The following is an 18,936-nucleotide window of genomic DNA, read 5'->3' as shown; positions in this document are numbered from 1 at the left end:
TTTGTTTGTCCCACATAACAAAGTTTAAATCAGCGGGATACATCATCCTCCATTACTGAAATGCACAGCCTTAAATATACCTTTGTATTTTATGTTATTTACTTGATAATGTAGCCCATTGTGCGTGTTGGGCCACAGGCTCAGCCTTCTATTACCCAAATTGTTTCTACCATTTAGAGTTTGCAACAAATATAAACCCATGTGAAAAAATTACAACAACATATATTTCTAGTGTTACTATCAACATAATGTTCTAAGCTCTTCCATGCTCAAAATTACTTCTTGTGTCAATGAAAAAGAAAATGAGGGAAAAAAAAAGATGTAAGTGTATAAATATTATTAGGCTGAGTAAAAGTAGTATCTAATTAAAACATTAACATTACACTCTGGTGAAATAGGTAGGGTATGGATGATACAGTGGCTCACAAGCAGATTTTTTTTAACACACTGTTTTTTATTCTGTGACTATATCTTGAAAACTGGCATTCAGTATGCTCAAATACACTGGCTGCCTGTATTCAAAAAATAATAGCACTATTTGACAGCCATTTCTATTCACTAGCTCCAAATCCAAGAAAATTCCATTATTCAGTTTTGTTACAGTAAGCATTTAAAATTCTGTGTATCCAAAAGCATCTGTTCAGACCTTTCAGTTCCAGAGCCGAGACAGCAGCCTTGCTATGAAACAGATGTTAATTGAAAGAGTATTCTAAATAATGTAATGACATGCAAATTGCAAGCAATTGCAAACTTTTACATGTCATAGTAGTAAGAGGCCCCAAGTATTCAAGTGGTGCAGAACTGGTACACAGTACAAGTCTGCAGGGTGCCAGAGCTGTGATAAGAAATCCTTTCTATACTTAACACACATTCATCTCTTTTTAGTTAAGGTCAAACCCCTGTTCAGGTAAAACAAGATTTCAATATATGATTAAAATCACTGCAAGTTATATTTTACAGGGATATATCTCATCACACTGAAACTAAGTTGGTGCTCTAATTCACATATACAAACAGATCCACATAATTTTTCTAAAGAAATCCACCAATAGCAGATATTAAACCTCAGCTACATGGCTGATATTGCTAATATCTTTTTATTGCCCAGTAAAGGTAGAGCCATGAGGCAGGAATCTCGCTGAACTGATAATTTTCACCTAAAAAAACCCCAGTGCAAATGCTGAGATCGTTCAATGAAGTCCTAATGTTTCTTTGCTGGACAAGTTTAAGAATAAGAGTATAAGAACACCTTAGATTCTCATGGTCAAGCAGAATGGCCATAGGGATATGCTCAACACATCAGTGATAATGTATGTTCCCTTGGCTGGCCAAGCACTGAGGGCTCCAAAAATCATTTCCAAAAGCTGTCTCTCAGCTGAACAAAACCCATGCAGATATTTGTCCCCGCAGCCAACTGCATTAAAAGCAAATGCAACTAGAGAGAAGGAAAACTGACCAAAAAATCCCCACTTCATCGCATTGTAGCTTTTGATATCTGAACTGCATCCCTTTGTCAGACATACCTTTGAGTTTGTTGTGTTCTGAGTCAGCCGGGAAGAGAGAGTCTGGAAAAAGTTTGGGGAAAGTGAGGCCAGCATACTTGGGTCTGTTCTCAACATAGTTCCGTACTGTTGGCTGCAGCTTCTTCATGAATTCTGGACAGGGTGTTCCCAGCTGCTCAATAACTTTATTCCACTGATCAATATCTGAACATCCATAGTTAAGGAAGACAAAACACAACCTGCTATGTAGTCTCCTGACACTTCTATTTGAGTGTTCTTTGGGAATCCTCAGAGCTATTTCACTACTTTCATAACATCTTTACAGTCATTATCTTTTTTCATCATTATGCCTCCAGGTCCTATGGCTTCCAAAGGGCAAAACTCTCTTTCACAACTGTACCTACTTGAAGGAAATGTGTACTCCTAAAACCATCACCAGCATAGGAAAATATACAGCTTCCTCCTTGGGGCAATGTTTCTTATAATTTTTACTTTTAGCTTGTAACTCAATGACTTGCACTCCCTTTTATTACATGCAGGTAATTGCCTCTATGTCACCCTGGCCACATGGGCACAGCAGGAAACACCTGCCTCCTATGTTCAGTCTATGGAAACTGAGAGACTAAGCTGGTTCAAAGCAGTTCTGCACGTGACGTAAGTCACACTCAATTCATCTGCTTTATGCTTGCATTTTCAAACTCTCCCATAACTTTATTATTGTTAATTTTGCTAAAGCCACCTAATCAGAAACCCCTCAAAAAGCAAATTGTTTTATTTTTATATGAATGCACTAAAACTAATTTTCTATAGACAAATGATGCCTCAGGTATAGACGGATGTGTCTCTTCAACTGCAAATGTGATGGCTGCACTGCTAAACAATTACTGACTAACAAGAAACAGGCTTTCAGGCTTAAGAAGAAATTGTAATACAGCAATTTGTACTGAGCTTTTTTGTTTTGTTGGTCATTTTTTTTAGCTTTCTTCACATAACCATTGGGCATCTGATAGGTGTAATGTAGCTCTTCTGGCCATGGTCAGAATAAACCTTACTGCACCAAAGAAAAAAATATATTATTAAGCAAATATCTATAAAATCAGTACCATCTCTATGTCATACTAATCTGCAATGGCAAGAATCTGATGGCAATATAGAGGAAAAAAGAGGAGTGTGTAGAGCCATGGGTGCATTGATGTTAAGAACTGTGATGAAATGAGCTTCATTAAGAACATTCTGGAAATAAAAAGTTTTTGAAAGACAAACATCAAAGCATTTCAGCACAGAGTTTTTTAAAATTATTATGAGCAGTTATTGTCATAAGCAGCATTAATATTTGGGAAATTTCTCCACACTTAACACAGTTCCTTACAATCTAGGAGAGAAATTAGGTCTTCAGAATGAAGATAATGCAAGGGGAGGGAGGGCTGGAGGAAGTTATGCAAATCCTGTCTCTTTGGTGCAGAAGCAATTTCAGATTTTCAAAAAACTGCTTTAGATTAGGAAACTGGAAATGGCATTTTCACAGACCTTGAAAATTGAAGGCAGACTTAACTTCAGACTTCAGCTGAACTGCTTTATTTTAACAAAAATCAAATAATTAATTTAAAACTCGCAGCTTTGCTTATCACAGTGTTTAGAGGAATGCTGAAACAGCATCTTGCATGGTTTTAATTTGAGGTTGCTAGAAACAGCAATGGCCTGTAAAGGTTTTTCTGAATATCTTTAATTTTAAAACTAATCAAAGATATCAGTCCCTCGCACACACAGACTCCACAGGTTATATCTATTTTGTATTGTCTATGAAAAGCATCTTTTTCTCAACAGAAAACTAAGGAACTGCAACAACAAATTTATCCAAGACTATAGCTCCTCAAATCTTGAATTAAACAGTTGATGAGAGAATAAAGTGGTTTGACATTTTAAACCTGTATTCAGGTTGACACACCTCATTGTTTGCTGGCTGAACTATATCAGAAGCAGATCTTTCTGAAGAACTTGAAAACAGAGAATGTGTAAATGCTTTGCAAACAAGAACAGAGAATACATAAATGAAGTTGCAGTTAGTTGTGCCTAGAGAAGCTAAACGGGTGAGAAAGCCAAGGTATAAAAGCATCACTGAGAACATTACCTGTGCAGGTTGAGTGAAGGCCATTTGATAAACAGGGAGGACCAAATAGCCTTGCTTCAAAGCAAACATCGGAAGCTTATGCTTGTGCAGAGCAGGTTAAGCATCTCTTAGGCATTTAATGAAGGCCGAAAAGAGAGATCTTGGGGATTACAGAATGTTGCGGGAGTTGGACATGTTGAGAGGGAAGATGTAACAAGATGCTCTGGATGTGTGTGACAAGGGAAAAAGAGTTAAAAAAAATAAAATAAGAAGGCCTGTTTGGTGGGAACCAGTGTCAATAGTGAGAAGGAGAATCCTCAGACAACAGGTCAGTGCCTGCTGGACACATTTCTTCTAATCTGACAGAAAGTATCTCAGTAAAAGACAACAGACAAGCAAGCTACCACCCACAACTGGAAAATTTTAAGTGATGGCAGAAGCTTCATGAATCATCGGTGCAAACATGACAGCCAAAGCCAATGTTGCTGGCTGAGACGCCATGTTCCACTTCTTGACTTGCCTTGCCTTGATTCGCTAGAGGACAGCACTGGGGCTTTTGCAGGCCTGGCTTGTTCTAGTAATGGTAACAGCAAAAACAATGTCCAGTGAAAGCAGGTGGAGACAGACCACTTTTCAGCCGGACAGACACACACATTCTCTCTCTTGTATTGTTTCTCCATTTACATAGGCCTTACAAGCATTGGATTATATTCTGAGGTCCAGCACATGAAAGCATGCAAGAATGTAATAATGTCCATGTTAAATACAGGTCTGACTCCATTTCATTATTATGTTTTATACAGTCACTGGTTATAACACATCTGAGAGAGAAAGGTTGTATTGATCATGGTATGAGATTTAAAAAAAAGTTGTTGAGAAAAAAATCTGAGGTTTTGAATTGAAGCAAAGAGAAGCACCTTTTCCAGCTGGCAGTCTGAATTAACTTCCACAGTTTTGAATAAAACAAATGTCACTGCAGAACAGCCCTAATGTCAATCAAAACCCACTCTAGGTTATGTTAGGCAATGAGTGATTGTGACTATAGATGTTGTTTGCACACCAACTGAAAAAGTGGTACTATGAGTTAATGATCATGCAATTCAGACAGAAATTTCCCAGGCTAAAAAAGGTTAACCTATATTTGACTGAAAAGAAAACTTGAACTTCTGCAAACAAAAGTCCCTGTTTTAATCCTTGAAGTGAAACAGATGTTAGGCAGACTGGGAGTTGGAAAGAATTCCAGCTGAAAACTCTGAAATATAATGAAATGTCTGCTTTAAAGGTATTTGAATCACATTATCTGTCCCTACCCCCAGACAGGATCAAGGAAAATGTGACAACTGTACGAAGTTACATCTGTATTACTTAAGACAGAAGAAGGGACCTAACCTGGATTTGTTAGTTTGTCCCTACACTAATACTGTGGCATTTTTAGTAACATTAAACGTAGCCATACAAACTTTCATGAAAGAAACTATTTAACAAAATAGTGCTGAAATAGTTCTAAAATATTTTAAATGAAGATTTATCACTGAGTGAGGTTTTCTGGTTGCCTCAAGCTTCCAAACCACCTTTTCCATTTGCAGTCCAATATTGTCTTAAGGATTATTTTCCTTTGTTTTCTAAATGCTTGGTTATTTACATGGAAAACAACCAGAATCTGAACTTTAGATTAAGAGATATATTTTCCTAAGCAAATGCACAATTTTTTTGATGGGAAAACAGTATTTTGAATGCACAATGAAGTATTTCTATTGGAAAAAAAACTGATTTCACAGTGAAGTCATCTGTTTAGAGGTACAGGTTGAAAGTTTACCATTATTTTTGTTTCTGTTCTCATTGCATCAATACATACATTGAATCAATGTGTTTCAGAAGTGTGAAGTAAGGATCAATTTTCTTCCTTCCGTTGGCTTGCAGTCTTCAGTTAAATTTATGCAAATATTCAAACAACTAAGGAAATGGAGCTTGTCTATGAGGGAAAACCTATAATACTTCTCTGCCTCAATCAGAAAATATTAAAAGTATTTCTATATTTGCATAAATTCATAGTTTGTGATTAAAAATGAAATTTAGATGACAAAATATTGTCTTAACCTATTTATGTTGAAGAGGAAGCTTTCTAATTACTCTTGCTCCTTCCACACATAAATACATCCTAAAGTATGCTTATCTCAAGTTCTTACGGCTCATAGTGCCAGCTGATGGAGTTTTGCAGCTGTCCAACTCCATGACATGTCTGAAAATAGAATCTTGTTTACAGAAATGCTAAGCATTTCCTATGCAGATTTGAGCAAGAAGGTGTCATGAGGTCATCAATCCCAGCAGGCTGGGTCTGCCCTTGCAACATTCTGACTGTATTTCAGCTGCACAGACCTCCTGACAGTGGCTGCTCAGCAGCAGGAGAGAGGTGGTGGCCGTGAACGGATTTGGAGAAGTGGCCTGAAAAAAAGCAACGGCATCATTCTTTGTTCACAGCCATGTCACTCATGGAACAGCAGAAGAAAAGCAGAGTGGTACATTAAACGCAGTGCAAATTTAGCAATGTATTATAAATACAAATGAAGAACGTGAACTCAATTACTGAACAATCCCAAACAGATCAGCAGCTGGCAATGCCAAATTCTGTGGGGTTTTTGTAATAATAAGCAGCACATAATGGTTTAATTATAGAGGCTTTGTGTGATTTCTTTTCAACAAGTACAGAGCTGCGCGGAAGGAAAAAGTTTTTAAAGAGCTATAAAGACACACTCAATTCTTTTTGTACTTACTTGGGGATTTCTTTAAATGATATCTTGCAACATGTCTATTAACCTAAAAACAGTTCCAACTACAACACTGAACTATGCTAAACCCCACACTTAAAATTGCTCACTCCACTTTCATAGAAAACACCAGCACAGCCTGGACTAAATCTTCCTGGAGCACAAATAGGTGCTAATGACCTACGTTAACACATAGAAGGGAAAGGTTCACTTTCATACATGCAGATGAGATGTGCTCCACATCACATGAGAACACATGGGAATTTTAGCATTAAGTATGAATATGCTCATCCAACATTTTTGATAATATATGAATCAGAATCTTACAAGACAAGGCTGTGAAAATATTAATGATATTATTTCCTACTTACATTTCTTTCATGTTCTTTAGATATTACTTTTTCCACGTTTTAATCAAAATATTGAACCCTTGAAAGTGTGAAGGAGGGCAAAAGTGAAGTGCTAAACTGAATTGGTATGTATATAGATACACACACACATATACAGAAGTGTATATGCATGCACATACAGAGAAAGTTACATAAAAATGAATAATGCCTGGAAACTCCTCTGTCATCCAAGTACAGAATTAAAATCAGAAGGAAAACTTGTACCCAGGTCATCTCCATTTCTCATCTGTGTAATCCTATGCACCAAGAATTGCTGGAGTTAGACCAAGCATGCACAGAACATGGTTGCTGTTGAGCACAAGAAGAAACCACTTTCACAAGCTGATAAATAATAGGCTATATATTGAGGTTTAATAAAGCATCAGATAAAACAGGAATTATGGCTGCCTCAGTCCTGAATGCAGAATGGCCTCAAAGGAAAACTTACATATACTTAGTCCGCTTGGACCACTTGTCCACTGTTTTAATGCATTTATCTATAAGTCACTTTCTGTTGATGTCAAAAATAGTCTGCTTTCACACAGCAACTACATGTACATAAATACAGGATGACAGACTGAAACTTACTACAACAGTTTCCAAGGAAATTCCTAGCCTTCTAAGTCATCAATTTGGTACAAAATTAAGTGATAATTTTAGTCTTGGGAAGCAGAAGTTCTCCCCAAACTGAGGACATTTCCTTCTTTCCTTCCTCAATACCACTTGCAGAGCAAACAAGCAAACAAATAATTATTTCTGAAAGTCACATCTGAGTTATTCATACCTTCTTCTCAAAATGCAGAACCTTTTGTGCACCATCTTGGCGTAAACAGTGACTTGCTCCTACCATGCTACATCCTGAACTTACAGAACACTGTCATCAATGAAACACCCTCCTCCCCTCCCTGACGAATTAATGAAGAGACATTTATAACAACAAAACTAAAACCAAAAGTGGTCACTGGCTCCAGAAAGTGATTCTGATGAACCATGTAGGATGATGGTTTTCATCTCCTTACACTGCAGTTTCCACCTAAGGCTTTTAGTGGAAGGCAGTAACAGTTTATTGACATTTTGGTTTGCAGAGATTTTGCAGTGGGACTTAACCCAGCTCTTTGGATAGAATACAAATGTATATGTCAGAACTAGTCTAGCAGGAAGGGGTTGGAAGCACCTACTGAGGCCAAAATGGCTGCTAGGAAGGATACGATCAGTGCCAGGAAACAACACAGCACCTTTAATCATTTCGCCCATGATGCACCCTACTGACCACATGTCAACTGAAAACAAAAATGAAATGAGGGTAAACAAGAAAACAGGAACAGAACAACAAATAAATGAGAAGATTTATCCAATCATGCTATAGCACAGAGCCTGCAGTCCACAGTGCAGACACAGACTTGCCTTTCACTCTCTGCAAATGCTTTTCTGCTTGAACGTACATGTTTCGTGACAACATAGCAGGTCTGAGAAAAACCAACTCCAGCAGCTTTCATTTACGCCAATGTGGATGAAAGACAATACTATTAAATACAGAAAACCAAGTAAGACCCATGGCTGGCTACAGTGTCATAATACAACTTTATAATTAATATTTACCAATTAATTTTTTCTTTTTAAGTTTTCATTTGTATTCAGTACCTAGGTTTATGCTGCTTTGTATTGTAAATGAATGCTGGTCTCTGTATTCAATGAGGATATGCAAATTGCTTTCCTTTTATCCTTTCCGTTATCAGAGATCCATGCATATTTTCACAAGCTGAACTGCCAGAAGCCACAAAAGGAACTTGGTTCTTGTGAAGACATATCCACATCTTATTTAGGGGTCTGAATAGAACTTGTTGAGATTATTTGACTCCAATAATACTTGCTTTAGAACCTGCTGGCTCACTTCCACTGAATCTCAGTGGAGCCAGCAGTCCATAATAGGGGTTTTGAGCATCAACTAAGATTTCCATTTACTGTGATAGGAAATAGTGATTTTTAAATAGGACAGTTGAGACACAGAAGGACTAAGCTGTACCTTCTGCACTGCAGTCAGAGCAAACTGGGGAAATATTTGCCTTGTACAGAGAAGAGCAGTTCAGCTGGGTCAAACAAAGCTAACCACGATTTACATTGGGACACAAGATGAAAATCAGGCTCCTTGTACCCAGTACGAGATTAAGGTGGCATTTCCCCCCATATCAATACCATGAAACCACATTACCTCTGCTATCCTTGCTCTATGATAAACCATAGGGCATGGAAGCAAGAAAAGGGACAGACTTGTTTCTCAAGGCGAGAAACTGTGGGGAAAAAATGAAAGTGGCATGCTGCTTGGTTAAATTTACTCATAATTTCATATTGAGCAACAGTTTAAAGTGGATTTGACTTTGAAGGCAAATGTCCTATCTGTGCAAATCTTTCCATGCTTGGGTCTAAGGCTCCCTGTTGCTTTCTTTAGCATATGAAAAGGTTCATCACTACAAAATAAATAAATCAATAAACAAAAAAACCCCAAATAAATAAAAGGTTACTTTCTTAGAAGCAAGAAGCAAACTTAGAGATGCAAATTATTGCTGCTTTCATCACAAGCTAAATGGCATGCAATATATCAGGAAAAGATGGAGCAAGCAGTTGTTTGTTCATCTGTCATTAATTCCTCTGTATTTTCTGAGGCTTTCTTCTGACATTACTGCTCTATGATATGCTCAAGAGCACACAAACAGAAGTTGAACTAGTGACTTACTAAACCATAAACTGTGTAAAGCAGAGATGATTATTGTCCTCTACTCCTGAGGTTTTGGGAAGGAAACTCTTTAAAAATGTCTAAATTAGAAGCAAAATTTGAATATAACCTCCATCTGAAGAGAAAAAAAAAGTGCATTCTTGACTGCTGCCTCTTTTTCCTCTCCTGAGCCAATTAGAAATAAGTCAAATTGGGACCCAGAGTTTCACTTCTCATTTAAGAAAACTAGTTACTTGAAGGTTAGGAGTTTCAACATATAGAACAGCAGCAGCTGTCAGAAGCCCTAGTTAAGGCACTGAGACTCATGCAAAACTCCATAAGGACTGTACTACAGAGACCTAAGCCTCAATTCTCAGTTTCATTTAGTCCAACATCAATTCAGATGCAGTCCCAGTGATTCCAGTTGTACAAGCATCAAGAAACAAACAAATCACAATGTCTAAACATCAGCACTCAGCTCTAAAGCACTGAAAAGCTCCATTTGGTTCAAGATTTTCTCCAAATGCAAAGTATTCACAAAGGCTGGCGATGCTCCACCAACACATGGAATATTCCCAAACTTTAATCAAATTCAGGCTAATTTACAGTCACAGAGAACTCTGCATGACTTTAGGTAAAACTTCACTTTAGCAACTATTTGCCTTGTTTTAGGAACACATGAAAAAGTCTTAAGTAATTAAACCTACAACTTTTCATAATTCTCTGAAGTGAAATCGTTGAGATTTGGGTAGCCCTTGATGAGAAGCTCCCTCTCCATTAGAATACCCATGTGCTGTATTACATGAAGTGGGGGATTTTAATGTGTCCAAAATCTCTACAAACCTGGTTGTTGCACAGAGCTCCTCTGAAATGCATTCTTGAGTGTGTGCATATACTTCAAAATATGAATAAGTTTTCCAAGGACACCAAATGTCTCCCTAGCATAGCCATCTTGAATAAATGTCCACCACAAACCACATGCAAGTGTTTTCCTCAACAGAGAAAATATTTCACTTGTACAGCAACTTTTCACCTCTGGCCCACCTCCTGGTTCTATTTCCACACCAAACAATTGAGAAATACCTTCTACAGTGATTGTATCAGGGCTGGTTTGCAAAACATTTGGAGAATGAACCTGCTCTCCACAGGAAAATCCAAAATCTCTCAAGGAGCTTGTCCAGAGTTTGAAGAAGCTGAACACACATGCATGCTCCCCACTCTCCAAACTTTCTGTGTCATGGGAAAAGCCTGGTCTGGCTGCTGACATAACCCTTCACAGGGAAGGTGACCACAAGAGATGGTGAGAAGGGAGAGTTGGAATGGAAGAGCATGAATGAAGACATCTATTCCTCTTTGTGCTTTAGTCTTATGTACTTCCTCTCCCGAACGAGTGCTTGGTCATCATTCCGGGTTTCAGATTTCCTTCTGAAAAGGATCAGGAACTGCAGAGCAAGCCAAAGATGTTTCTATCTGAACATATCTGAGCTAACCTTCCAGGACACCTCCCCTATAACTTAGTTGTGGATACAGTGTCCTTTTCTGTTTCTGCAGAAGGCTGCTCCTACCATGCTGAATGAATTTGTAAAAGCATGGGTGTCACTGTGATACTGAAGACACCATAGCTTATTTCTTTTCTCATTCCTTCACAATGGTCCTGCATTCTCCTCCTGCCAAAATGCAGGTTATCAGGGACTTGCCAAAACAGAATGTAAGGGACCTCTTAAGGGGAATCTGAAACTAGCATTGCTAAAACTCCTACTGAAATTGCTCTTCAGACCTGCACTCAGTGAATTCTGGTTTTCATTCAATGAAGATCATGACATTTCAATGAAAATTCACAAAACACATGCCATGGGAAACTCTGGAGACCAGAGATGCACGTGAAACTAAATGAGCTTTGCTACCTTTTCCAACCTCATGGGCTAGTTCACGCTTTGCCTCTCTGCCCCGAGTGTTAGTAAGAATGCCAAGCATTCATACTTGTCATGGCTTCTGTTTTAGTGATGCAGAAATTGCTCCTCTGCAAGATGGAAAGAGATGATAACGTCTTCAAAACTAACTTGGGAAATGACAGATGTATTTCTGAAGCAAACCATGATACTGGATTTTATTTGTGTTACAGTAAGCCAAAATGTTTAGCACACCATGCTGTTTCTCCATGGCTGAGGTGCAAACTCCAGTAAAACATCAAGCAACTGAGCATGCCTCTCACAATGCAGCGAGCTTCTCTTTCCAAATCCTTCTAACACAGAAAGACACCAAATCCTTCTAAAATAGAAAGATACCTTTCTATTCTAAAATAGAAAGGGTAGGACTTCTATTTCCCTCCCTCTCTGTTGCTGAGTGCTCCTGCAGATCTGCACTGAGGTCTGCTTTGAAGAACCATTTCTAGCCCCTTACTTGAATTTTCAGGAAGAAAACCACAGCAGTCTGTATTGGAGACTATACCCTGTTTTTACAGGTTTTTCTGTTGTTTCTATGCAATAAAAAAGGACATAGTTTACAAAAATACTCAATAATTCTCAATGATACAAGGGTGAAGATCCCTCTTTTCACAAGTTCTAGATAGCACAGCTACAAAGGCTTCAGATTTCTAGTGCCAAGGAAAGTTTGCAGAGTGCAGTGCTCCTAATGACAATTGTGAAGGTGGCTCAAATACTTGAAAAAATTAAAAGCCTTCCAACCCCATCAAACTCTTCCCTCTCTCAATTCTATCTAAATCATGGCAAACTCTCAGTTTCCATGTCACAGTTCTCAGTCACATTCCAATCTCAGGACCTCACTGAGATGCCAAAACCCTTCTTGTGTTTATTACAGGTATGGATTTCAAGATGTTTTAACAAGTGCTCAGGACAGTACCGGCTCAATCCATTAAGGTTTCCTGAGAAAATCTTTCCTTTCTAATTTGAAAAACACCCTCCACATGATGTCACTTAACCCTTAAAGTTTTCAGTAACAGGGTTCCAAAGTGTTTGAATACTGTATTATTGACTTCTAATTTACTACCTGCAACCAAAGCTGCAAAACACTGTAGAGTACAGCTACTCTCCTGACAGAATCTAGGTGGAAATAAAAGGGAATTACCACAATTTTACAAATGTTATGCTTCAAACCAATGTATGAATTTCTCTCTCTTTTCTTTATAAACTTTCTGCAAGCTGCAGACTGATATGCATGTGCTTTGTTATGACACAGTGCAGCTTGCGCTCTCTGAGATTCAGAGGAACAGATGCCTAACTTCATTTGGCAAAGACAGAATCGAGCTGTAGTAGAAAGGCCTGTAGACCCTGGCCCACCTGGAAAAATGCAGAAGGATGTCGGAATCATATGCAAATCTATGCTCTTCCTCAGAGGTTGGCTCTTATGTTGCAGTGACAAACAACTATTGTTTTTCCTAGGGAACTCACGCTCCACTGTCCCTTTCAAACAGCAGAACTTGCAGAGGGACTGGAAGGGATGTCACAGGATATTAAGAGGCACAAGTATATTACGAAAAGGCCATGGGAATCCTGAGATGCAAGCTCAAGAATGAGTGGAGGCACCCATATTTTTCCTCATCACCCATTGTCTTTTGAATATAACTATATAAATACCATTGCAGTGAAAAAGACCTATGGAGAAATTTACCAAGGAATATTAAGCACACTACACTGCATCTAGCAGATAATAACATTTAAAACATGTTTTGCAGATGCAGTTGGCCATATTCAAAGCTCTTTTTAGCTTACTTTAAATTTTGACTTTGAAGTATGTCTTCCCATTTCTCAGAGTATTCAAGCACACTCATTTCACCTCTTCCAGCAGGAATCCCACAGGTAAACTCTCCTGCTACAGTACAAATGGATAAATATATCATTTAAGTATACTTATACATTTTCATATCTGACGACATATGATTTTGAGTGTGTTCCAGTCCTCTACTTTGACCCCAACAAGCTCTTGACAAAAGACTTAAGTACTACTTATCTACAAGTTTTAAATTCTCTGATCAACTGTACCAGTGAAACTCAGCCCAAATTAGTACAGCTGCCATCAAGCAAAAGCCGATTAATAGAATAGAAAGGACAAAAACCAAAAACCAAGAATGCATTTGAGACCATCCAATTTTCGTAAGTGCCTGAAAAGACAACTATCTGACAGGCTGAAATTCATATGAGGCAGCAGTAAGGGTAGCACATATCTACACCTCAACATTTGGCCACTTCTGAAATTGTGTGCTCAGGCCCATCCTGAACATTTTTAAAGTGAATGTTGGGAAAAGAGCAATGTATCATCTCCCTTGTAGCAGCTGGAATCCATTCCAAATGCCACGCAGATTGCAGACAGCATGTGGATCTTATACTAAGTGAAAATCACACTATAAACCTTTGGAGTATACAGATCTGAATTAAAAAATAAAAGAATAGCAACAGCCAAATCATCTTCATAGCTATGCTGAAGTCTCTTTGAAACAGACCTTGATTCAGCTGAGTAAACTTCCGCCAATAAAATAATTAGAATTCAAAATACTGCTGTATTCTCAGAGAAATCCTGAGTCCGAACCCAAATACAATGTACTCAGGGTGGAATCAAAATCCAGACTTATTCATCATTGAAACCATAGGCAACAGACACTTAAGCAGCAGGCTAACACGTACCAGCTGATCCAACATGGAGAGCCAGGACAGCCATTCTTAATAGTCTCTTTTAAAAAACCCCAATATTTATCATTGTTTTTGTTTTTTTTCAAAGACAAAACAAGCCTTAAGAAAATACTACTGGGAACATGAAAAAGAACAGACTGCACTAAATAAAAGTGCAGATGTTTTATTATATCAGTTTAAGAAAATCCACGACATGCACTCAATATACTAAGATTATATCCACTAATAATTGCAAATGGTATTTCAAATGCAAAGAGATATTCTGCTAATGAGTGGTGGAAAGGAACACTTTTTTAACAGACTTTGTTGATACAAAGTTTTTTCCCTAAGGCAAGCAATACAACAAAATACAACAGAATCCTAATCCCACCTCCTAATACATCTCCTAATACAACTCCTAATCCCACCACTCTTAAAGACAGCTGGCGGAAAAAGGAATTTTTGACAATCTGGCCACAGAAAACATTAACTTCCTCTGTTGATACTGACTTTCATAATAATCTTTGAATGTTCATATCTACATAGAGCCAGTTTGGATTTTTTTTTCTCTTGCTATCCTAATGGTATTTTCTCTTTTGGCTGTCTTAGACTCTGAGCTATTTGCAGTAGGAATTTTCCATGCTCACCACTGTAACCCAGGCCTAGCCAAATTTAAGACACTTGTCTGTTATCAGAAAGATTTCTGTGACTAAATCACTGTTTCCCCTTGATCTCTTGAAGAACTCACACATGAACTTGCTAGAGTACCACCCTTTACATGCCTCCCCAGTACTGAAGAGAACTGCTCTTTGCTTTATTTCCCCACTAAGTCATATGTGCCTGTAGCACATCACTGTGTCCTCAACAGCTCAGATCTAATAAATAAATCTCACTTGAAAGCATTCAGACCTTAATAATTTTTTCCTTCTCTTAGACAAAAAAATACCAGAAATACATTTCTAGTCCTTACATTGAGATCTCATGAGATTTTGAAGATATTATTAGCTAGAGCTGAACACAGCTTTAGGGAAAGTCCTGGAGTTTTCCAACATATTTCCAATGGCATCCAAGAGTTTGGGCAGGTTTTAGTTGTTCACACTCTTACTGATTTAACTGAGACAAAAGTGGCATATGGATTGAAGGAACACTGAGCAAGGAGCTCAGAAGTGCACTACAGATGCTTACCAGAACTCCTCAGGAAAGCTTTAGTCTGTAAATCCACCTGCAAATTTACCAAAAGGTGGATTTCTTTTCATGAGGGTCTGACTTTTGACAAAGACATCTCCCTGACAACATTTTGAAATGGCTGCTTTAGATGAGTTACAAGGAACAAAGGTACCTACTGTGCAATTTCTACCCAGTGCTCTCCAGGAGACTGGAGGGTGCTATTTTTCTGAGAACCAACTAGCTCACCACAAACTGACAGCACATGAATGGACCAGTCCTTGAGCCCTGATGTATCTCAAGTGCCCTGCTAGGTCAATTACATTAAAAGCATCAGCAATATTGACAGACCAATAATTTTCAAGTTTTGTTTGGCCTTTTTTTGCCAATGAAAATAGCAGTTAATGGAACATGTGCTCAGAGAGCATTTTAATAAAGCTAACAAACGTACACATTTTCTTGAAAATGTGTAACTTCCATTCATACCAACCAGGACAGTTATCATTTACTACTATCTGCAGTCTATACAGATGTCAGAGCTTTCTGATAGTAACTTAGAGAAAGTTTCTTATCTATGTGAGATTACCTGAATTTAATATTCTCCATGTTTTAATTTCCACAAAGACTTTGAAATTGGAATTTCATTTCAAGTCAGCAGCACCAAGTGCCATGATAACTCAGTGAGATGGTTTAGTCCATCAGAATTTCTTAAATTTTTTCTTTCCATAAAGTTTGACAGCAGCTGTGAAATTTTTCTTGGATGTAAACTGTACTGTACATGAATGCTCTTACTCCAGGCTAGAAATGAGTAAGATACATTACAATGAGGTAGCAGCTGTGACCTGGCCCACATACACTGTATTGCAGGGTGCAGGATTTCCAATGATTCAAAAAGTAGGACTATCCCACAGTTTATACAACATTTTCTGCATTTGTTTATAAATTCAGTTGTTATTTTAACTGATACTGAAATGTTAAAAGGTATTTGAAAACTATTCTGTTGCTATCCCTGAATAGACACTGTCATTGGAGACTGCACCCCGTGGTAGGGACTCAGACTGAAGCAGTTTGTGAAAAACTGCAGCCTGTGTGAAGGACTTACATTGGAGTTCACGAAGAATGGTCTCCTGTGGGAGGGACCCCACACTGGAGCAGGGGAAGAGTGTAAGGAGTCCTACCCTGAGCAAGAAGAAGCAGCAAAGACAATGGGTGATGAATTGACTACAACCCCATCCCCTGTCCCCTTGGGCTGCTGTCAGGGAGGAGGTAGAGAATTCATGAGTAAAATTAAGCCCAGGAAGAAGGGATGGATGAGGGAAGGTGTTTTTAAGATTTGGGTTTATTTCTCATTACTGTATTCTGATTTAATGGTTACCAATTAAACTAACTTCCTAAAGTCCTTCCTGTTTTGCCCATGGCAGTAATTGCTGTGTGACCTCTCCCTGATCCTATCTCAACCCACTAGCTATATTTTCTTTTCTCTGTCTAGTTGAGGAGGGGAAGTTACAGAATGGCTTTGGTGTCCAGCCAGAGTCAGCTCTCCACAGGTGGGTGTGCAGACTGCTCCACATGTTGTAGGGGAAGCTCAGCACCTATGGAGTGATATATCACAGCTATCCATTAATAGTAAAGACCACCATTCTTATTCCACTAGTAATAAAACCCTCCATTCGTATCTCATTGTTGTGCTTTGCATCTGATAACTTTCTAGGTCATGTTCCTGTAAGACCAGAAGCCAGTACAATGTTGCTGTTTCCTCCTCAATAAGCAAGAGGCACCTGCAGTTTACCCATCTTCCTGTTGGTAGCGTGTAACTGCATCTTCATCTGGTTACTGGGCAGAGCTAAATTTTCAGATGAAGTCGACAGAGCTGTGTAAACAGGACAGGCAGGACCTAACCCTGACAAACACTACAGCAATCACTCTAGAGCCAGCAAAAAAAAGTATTTACTTCTGTGATTACATGTCTGAAAAGCTGGGTTTTCTCCACACCAACTGTCAGTGTCTGCTGAAGTTGGGTTTTTTATGGTGTCTTTCTGTCAGCCTGCTGAAAATAATATGCCTTTTTGTTTCTGAAAGTGGAAAACATATTACGCTGCTGCATTTTTTGCTAATGGGCAAAATAGACACTACTTACACTTCCCAGCCATGACAGGCAGGTTGCCTGGCTTAGCCTGTGGTAGACCAAAGGCTAAGCAGAGCACCTCCTCTTTTGTTTTCATTTTCTAATATTGCTTTCACCACCTTGGCAGTGGTAAAAATAATATCACCCAAGACAAGAAGAGCAAGATGGGAAGGAAACACAATTTGATTAAGAACACAGACCTCATACACATAAAGGAAGATCCGTTTTTAAAACAAGAGAATCTGATTCCAGGCCACTTTGGAAACCAGAGCAGATAAGCAGTTGCCTTAAACTGGCCGAGTGAAATTCTTCATTTTGTTTTAAAGATAAAAAATGTTGTATTGACTCAACTCTGAGCCCATACAGCATTGAGGTGAATCCAATTCCATGATCCATTAGCAAGCAAAAGATTATGATGTCACCACAAATGTTATGAAGCCACTATTTTGAAAACATAAAAGCAGAAAAACAGATTTACAGGAGCCAGATGTGCCAAGTTAGGATTCTTTTCTTTCTTACTTTTCCTTTGAAGAATAATGAGTAAAGCTCTTTAATTTGAGCCCATGATGCTTGTTTGTTATATTGCTTATTAGTATGACATAATGACTACATAAAATGGAATGTTTACAGGTTTTAAAATAAAATAACTTGTTTGACTGAAATAATTCTGTGCATCTGTTTTTCATTTTCAATTTTGTTCATATCAGTAGTGCCCTATCTTCATTTACTCATACCTCTGGGATTCAACTTTTTGCTTCTATCTTTACAGTCCTGGTATAGTCATTACATGGTAAAAGGGTGAAGGAGAGGAACAAATAATAGGTGAAGCTGCAGCAAATGGCACAAGGATACAGTCCCTTCCTGGAAAGAGGATTTTGTGGCGAACCATTTCTCCCATAATGCATCCCACAGACCATATATCCACTAGAGTAGCAGAGACAGGGACGTGAAGGAGGGAAAAAAAGCAAAGTTAACTATGATATTTCACTCCTAAAGGAGGGGAAAAAGAGCAAGTTGATCAGAACAGTACAGTTTGCTTTGTGGTTTTGTTAGGTTTTTTTTTTTTATGTCTCACCAAAAGCTTAAATAAATAAGTAAATAAGTAAAAGCTGTGTCAGTCAGCTTGACAGTAGTTAGTAACAATGGTGGAAAAAGTTTAAAATCAACATTTTGGGGAAAAGGCTCACAGATAGCAAGTAAAGAACAAGTAACAACTGCACAGAGTCATGGTACACACTTAGTTTATGGTGAAAAACACAGTTTTGTTTTTGTTTTCTTTTTTTTTTTTTTTTGTAAGAAAAAGATAACAACAAAAAACCTCGGCCCAGACAATGACCAACTGGAATAAATCCTACTTGCAGCAAGGCATTTTCTAGGTTTTGCCCTGCAGGGCTGTCTCTTTACAGCGGTATAGAAGAGATTCTACTCACATAAGTAAAGGCTGTATAAATACCACCATTAAGGGTTATTTAAAACTCCTGCTTCAAGATCTGTACTTGCATCCTAGGCACCTATCTATACATATCTGTACCTACATACCAACTGGAAAGAA

General features: G+C 38.2%; 1 protein-coding gene across 5 annotated transcripts in view; it reads right to left on the bottom strand.

Moving 5' to 3' along the window:
* Positions 1 to 18,936, bottom strand: part of MAPK10 (mitogen-activated protein kinase 10) — a 71,415-nt gene that overhangs the window by 15,483 nt on the left and 36,996 nt on the right. For 2 of the 5 annotated variants that reach the window (XM_013128414.3, XM_005146586.4), the window contains exons 7-8: positions 18,237 to 18,308; positions 1,524 to 1,706 (exon numbers count right to left, since the gene is read on the bottom strand). In XM_013128414.3, coding sequence (XP_012983868.1) covers positions 1,524 to 1,706; positions 18,237 to 18,308 — 255 coding nt within the window. Of the gene's footprint in view, positions 1 to 1,523; positions 1,707 to 7,971; positions 8,044 to 18,236; positions 18,309 to 18,936 lie in introns of all 5 variants that reach the window. The other 3 variants (XM_005146587.4, XM_031046796.2, XM_031046797.2) reach the window with 2 other exon arrangements.

The sequence above is a fragment of the Melopsittacus undulatus genome, chromosome 7 (assembly GCF_012275295.1).
Source record: "Melopsittacus undulatus isolate bMelUnd1 chromosome 7, bMelUnd1.mat.Z, whole genome shotgun sequence".
NCBI classification, from domain to species: domain Eukaryota; kingdom Metazoa; phylum Chordata; class Aves; order Psittaciformes; family Psittaculidae; genus Melopsittacus; species Melopsittacus undulatus.
The sequence above is the reverse complement of the archived record's forward strand: the minus strand, read 5'-3'. Positions and strand labels throughout refer to the sequence as shown.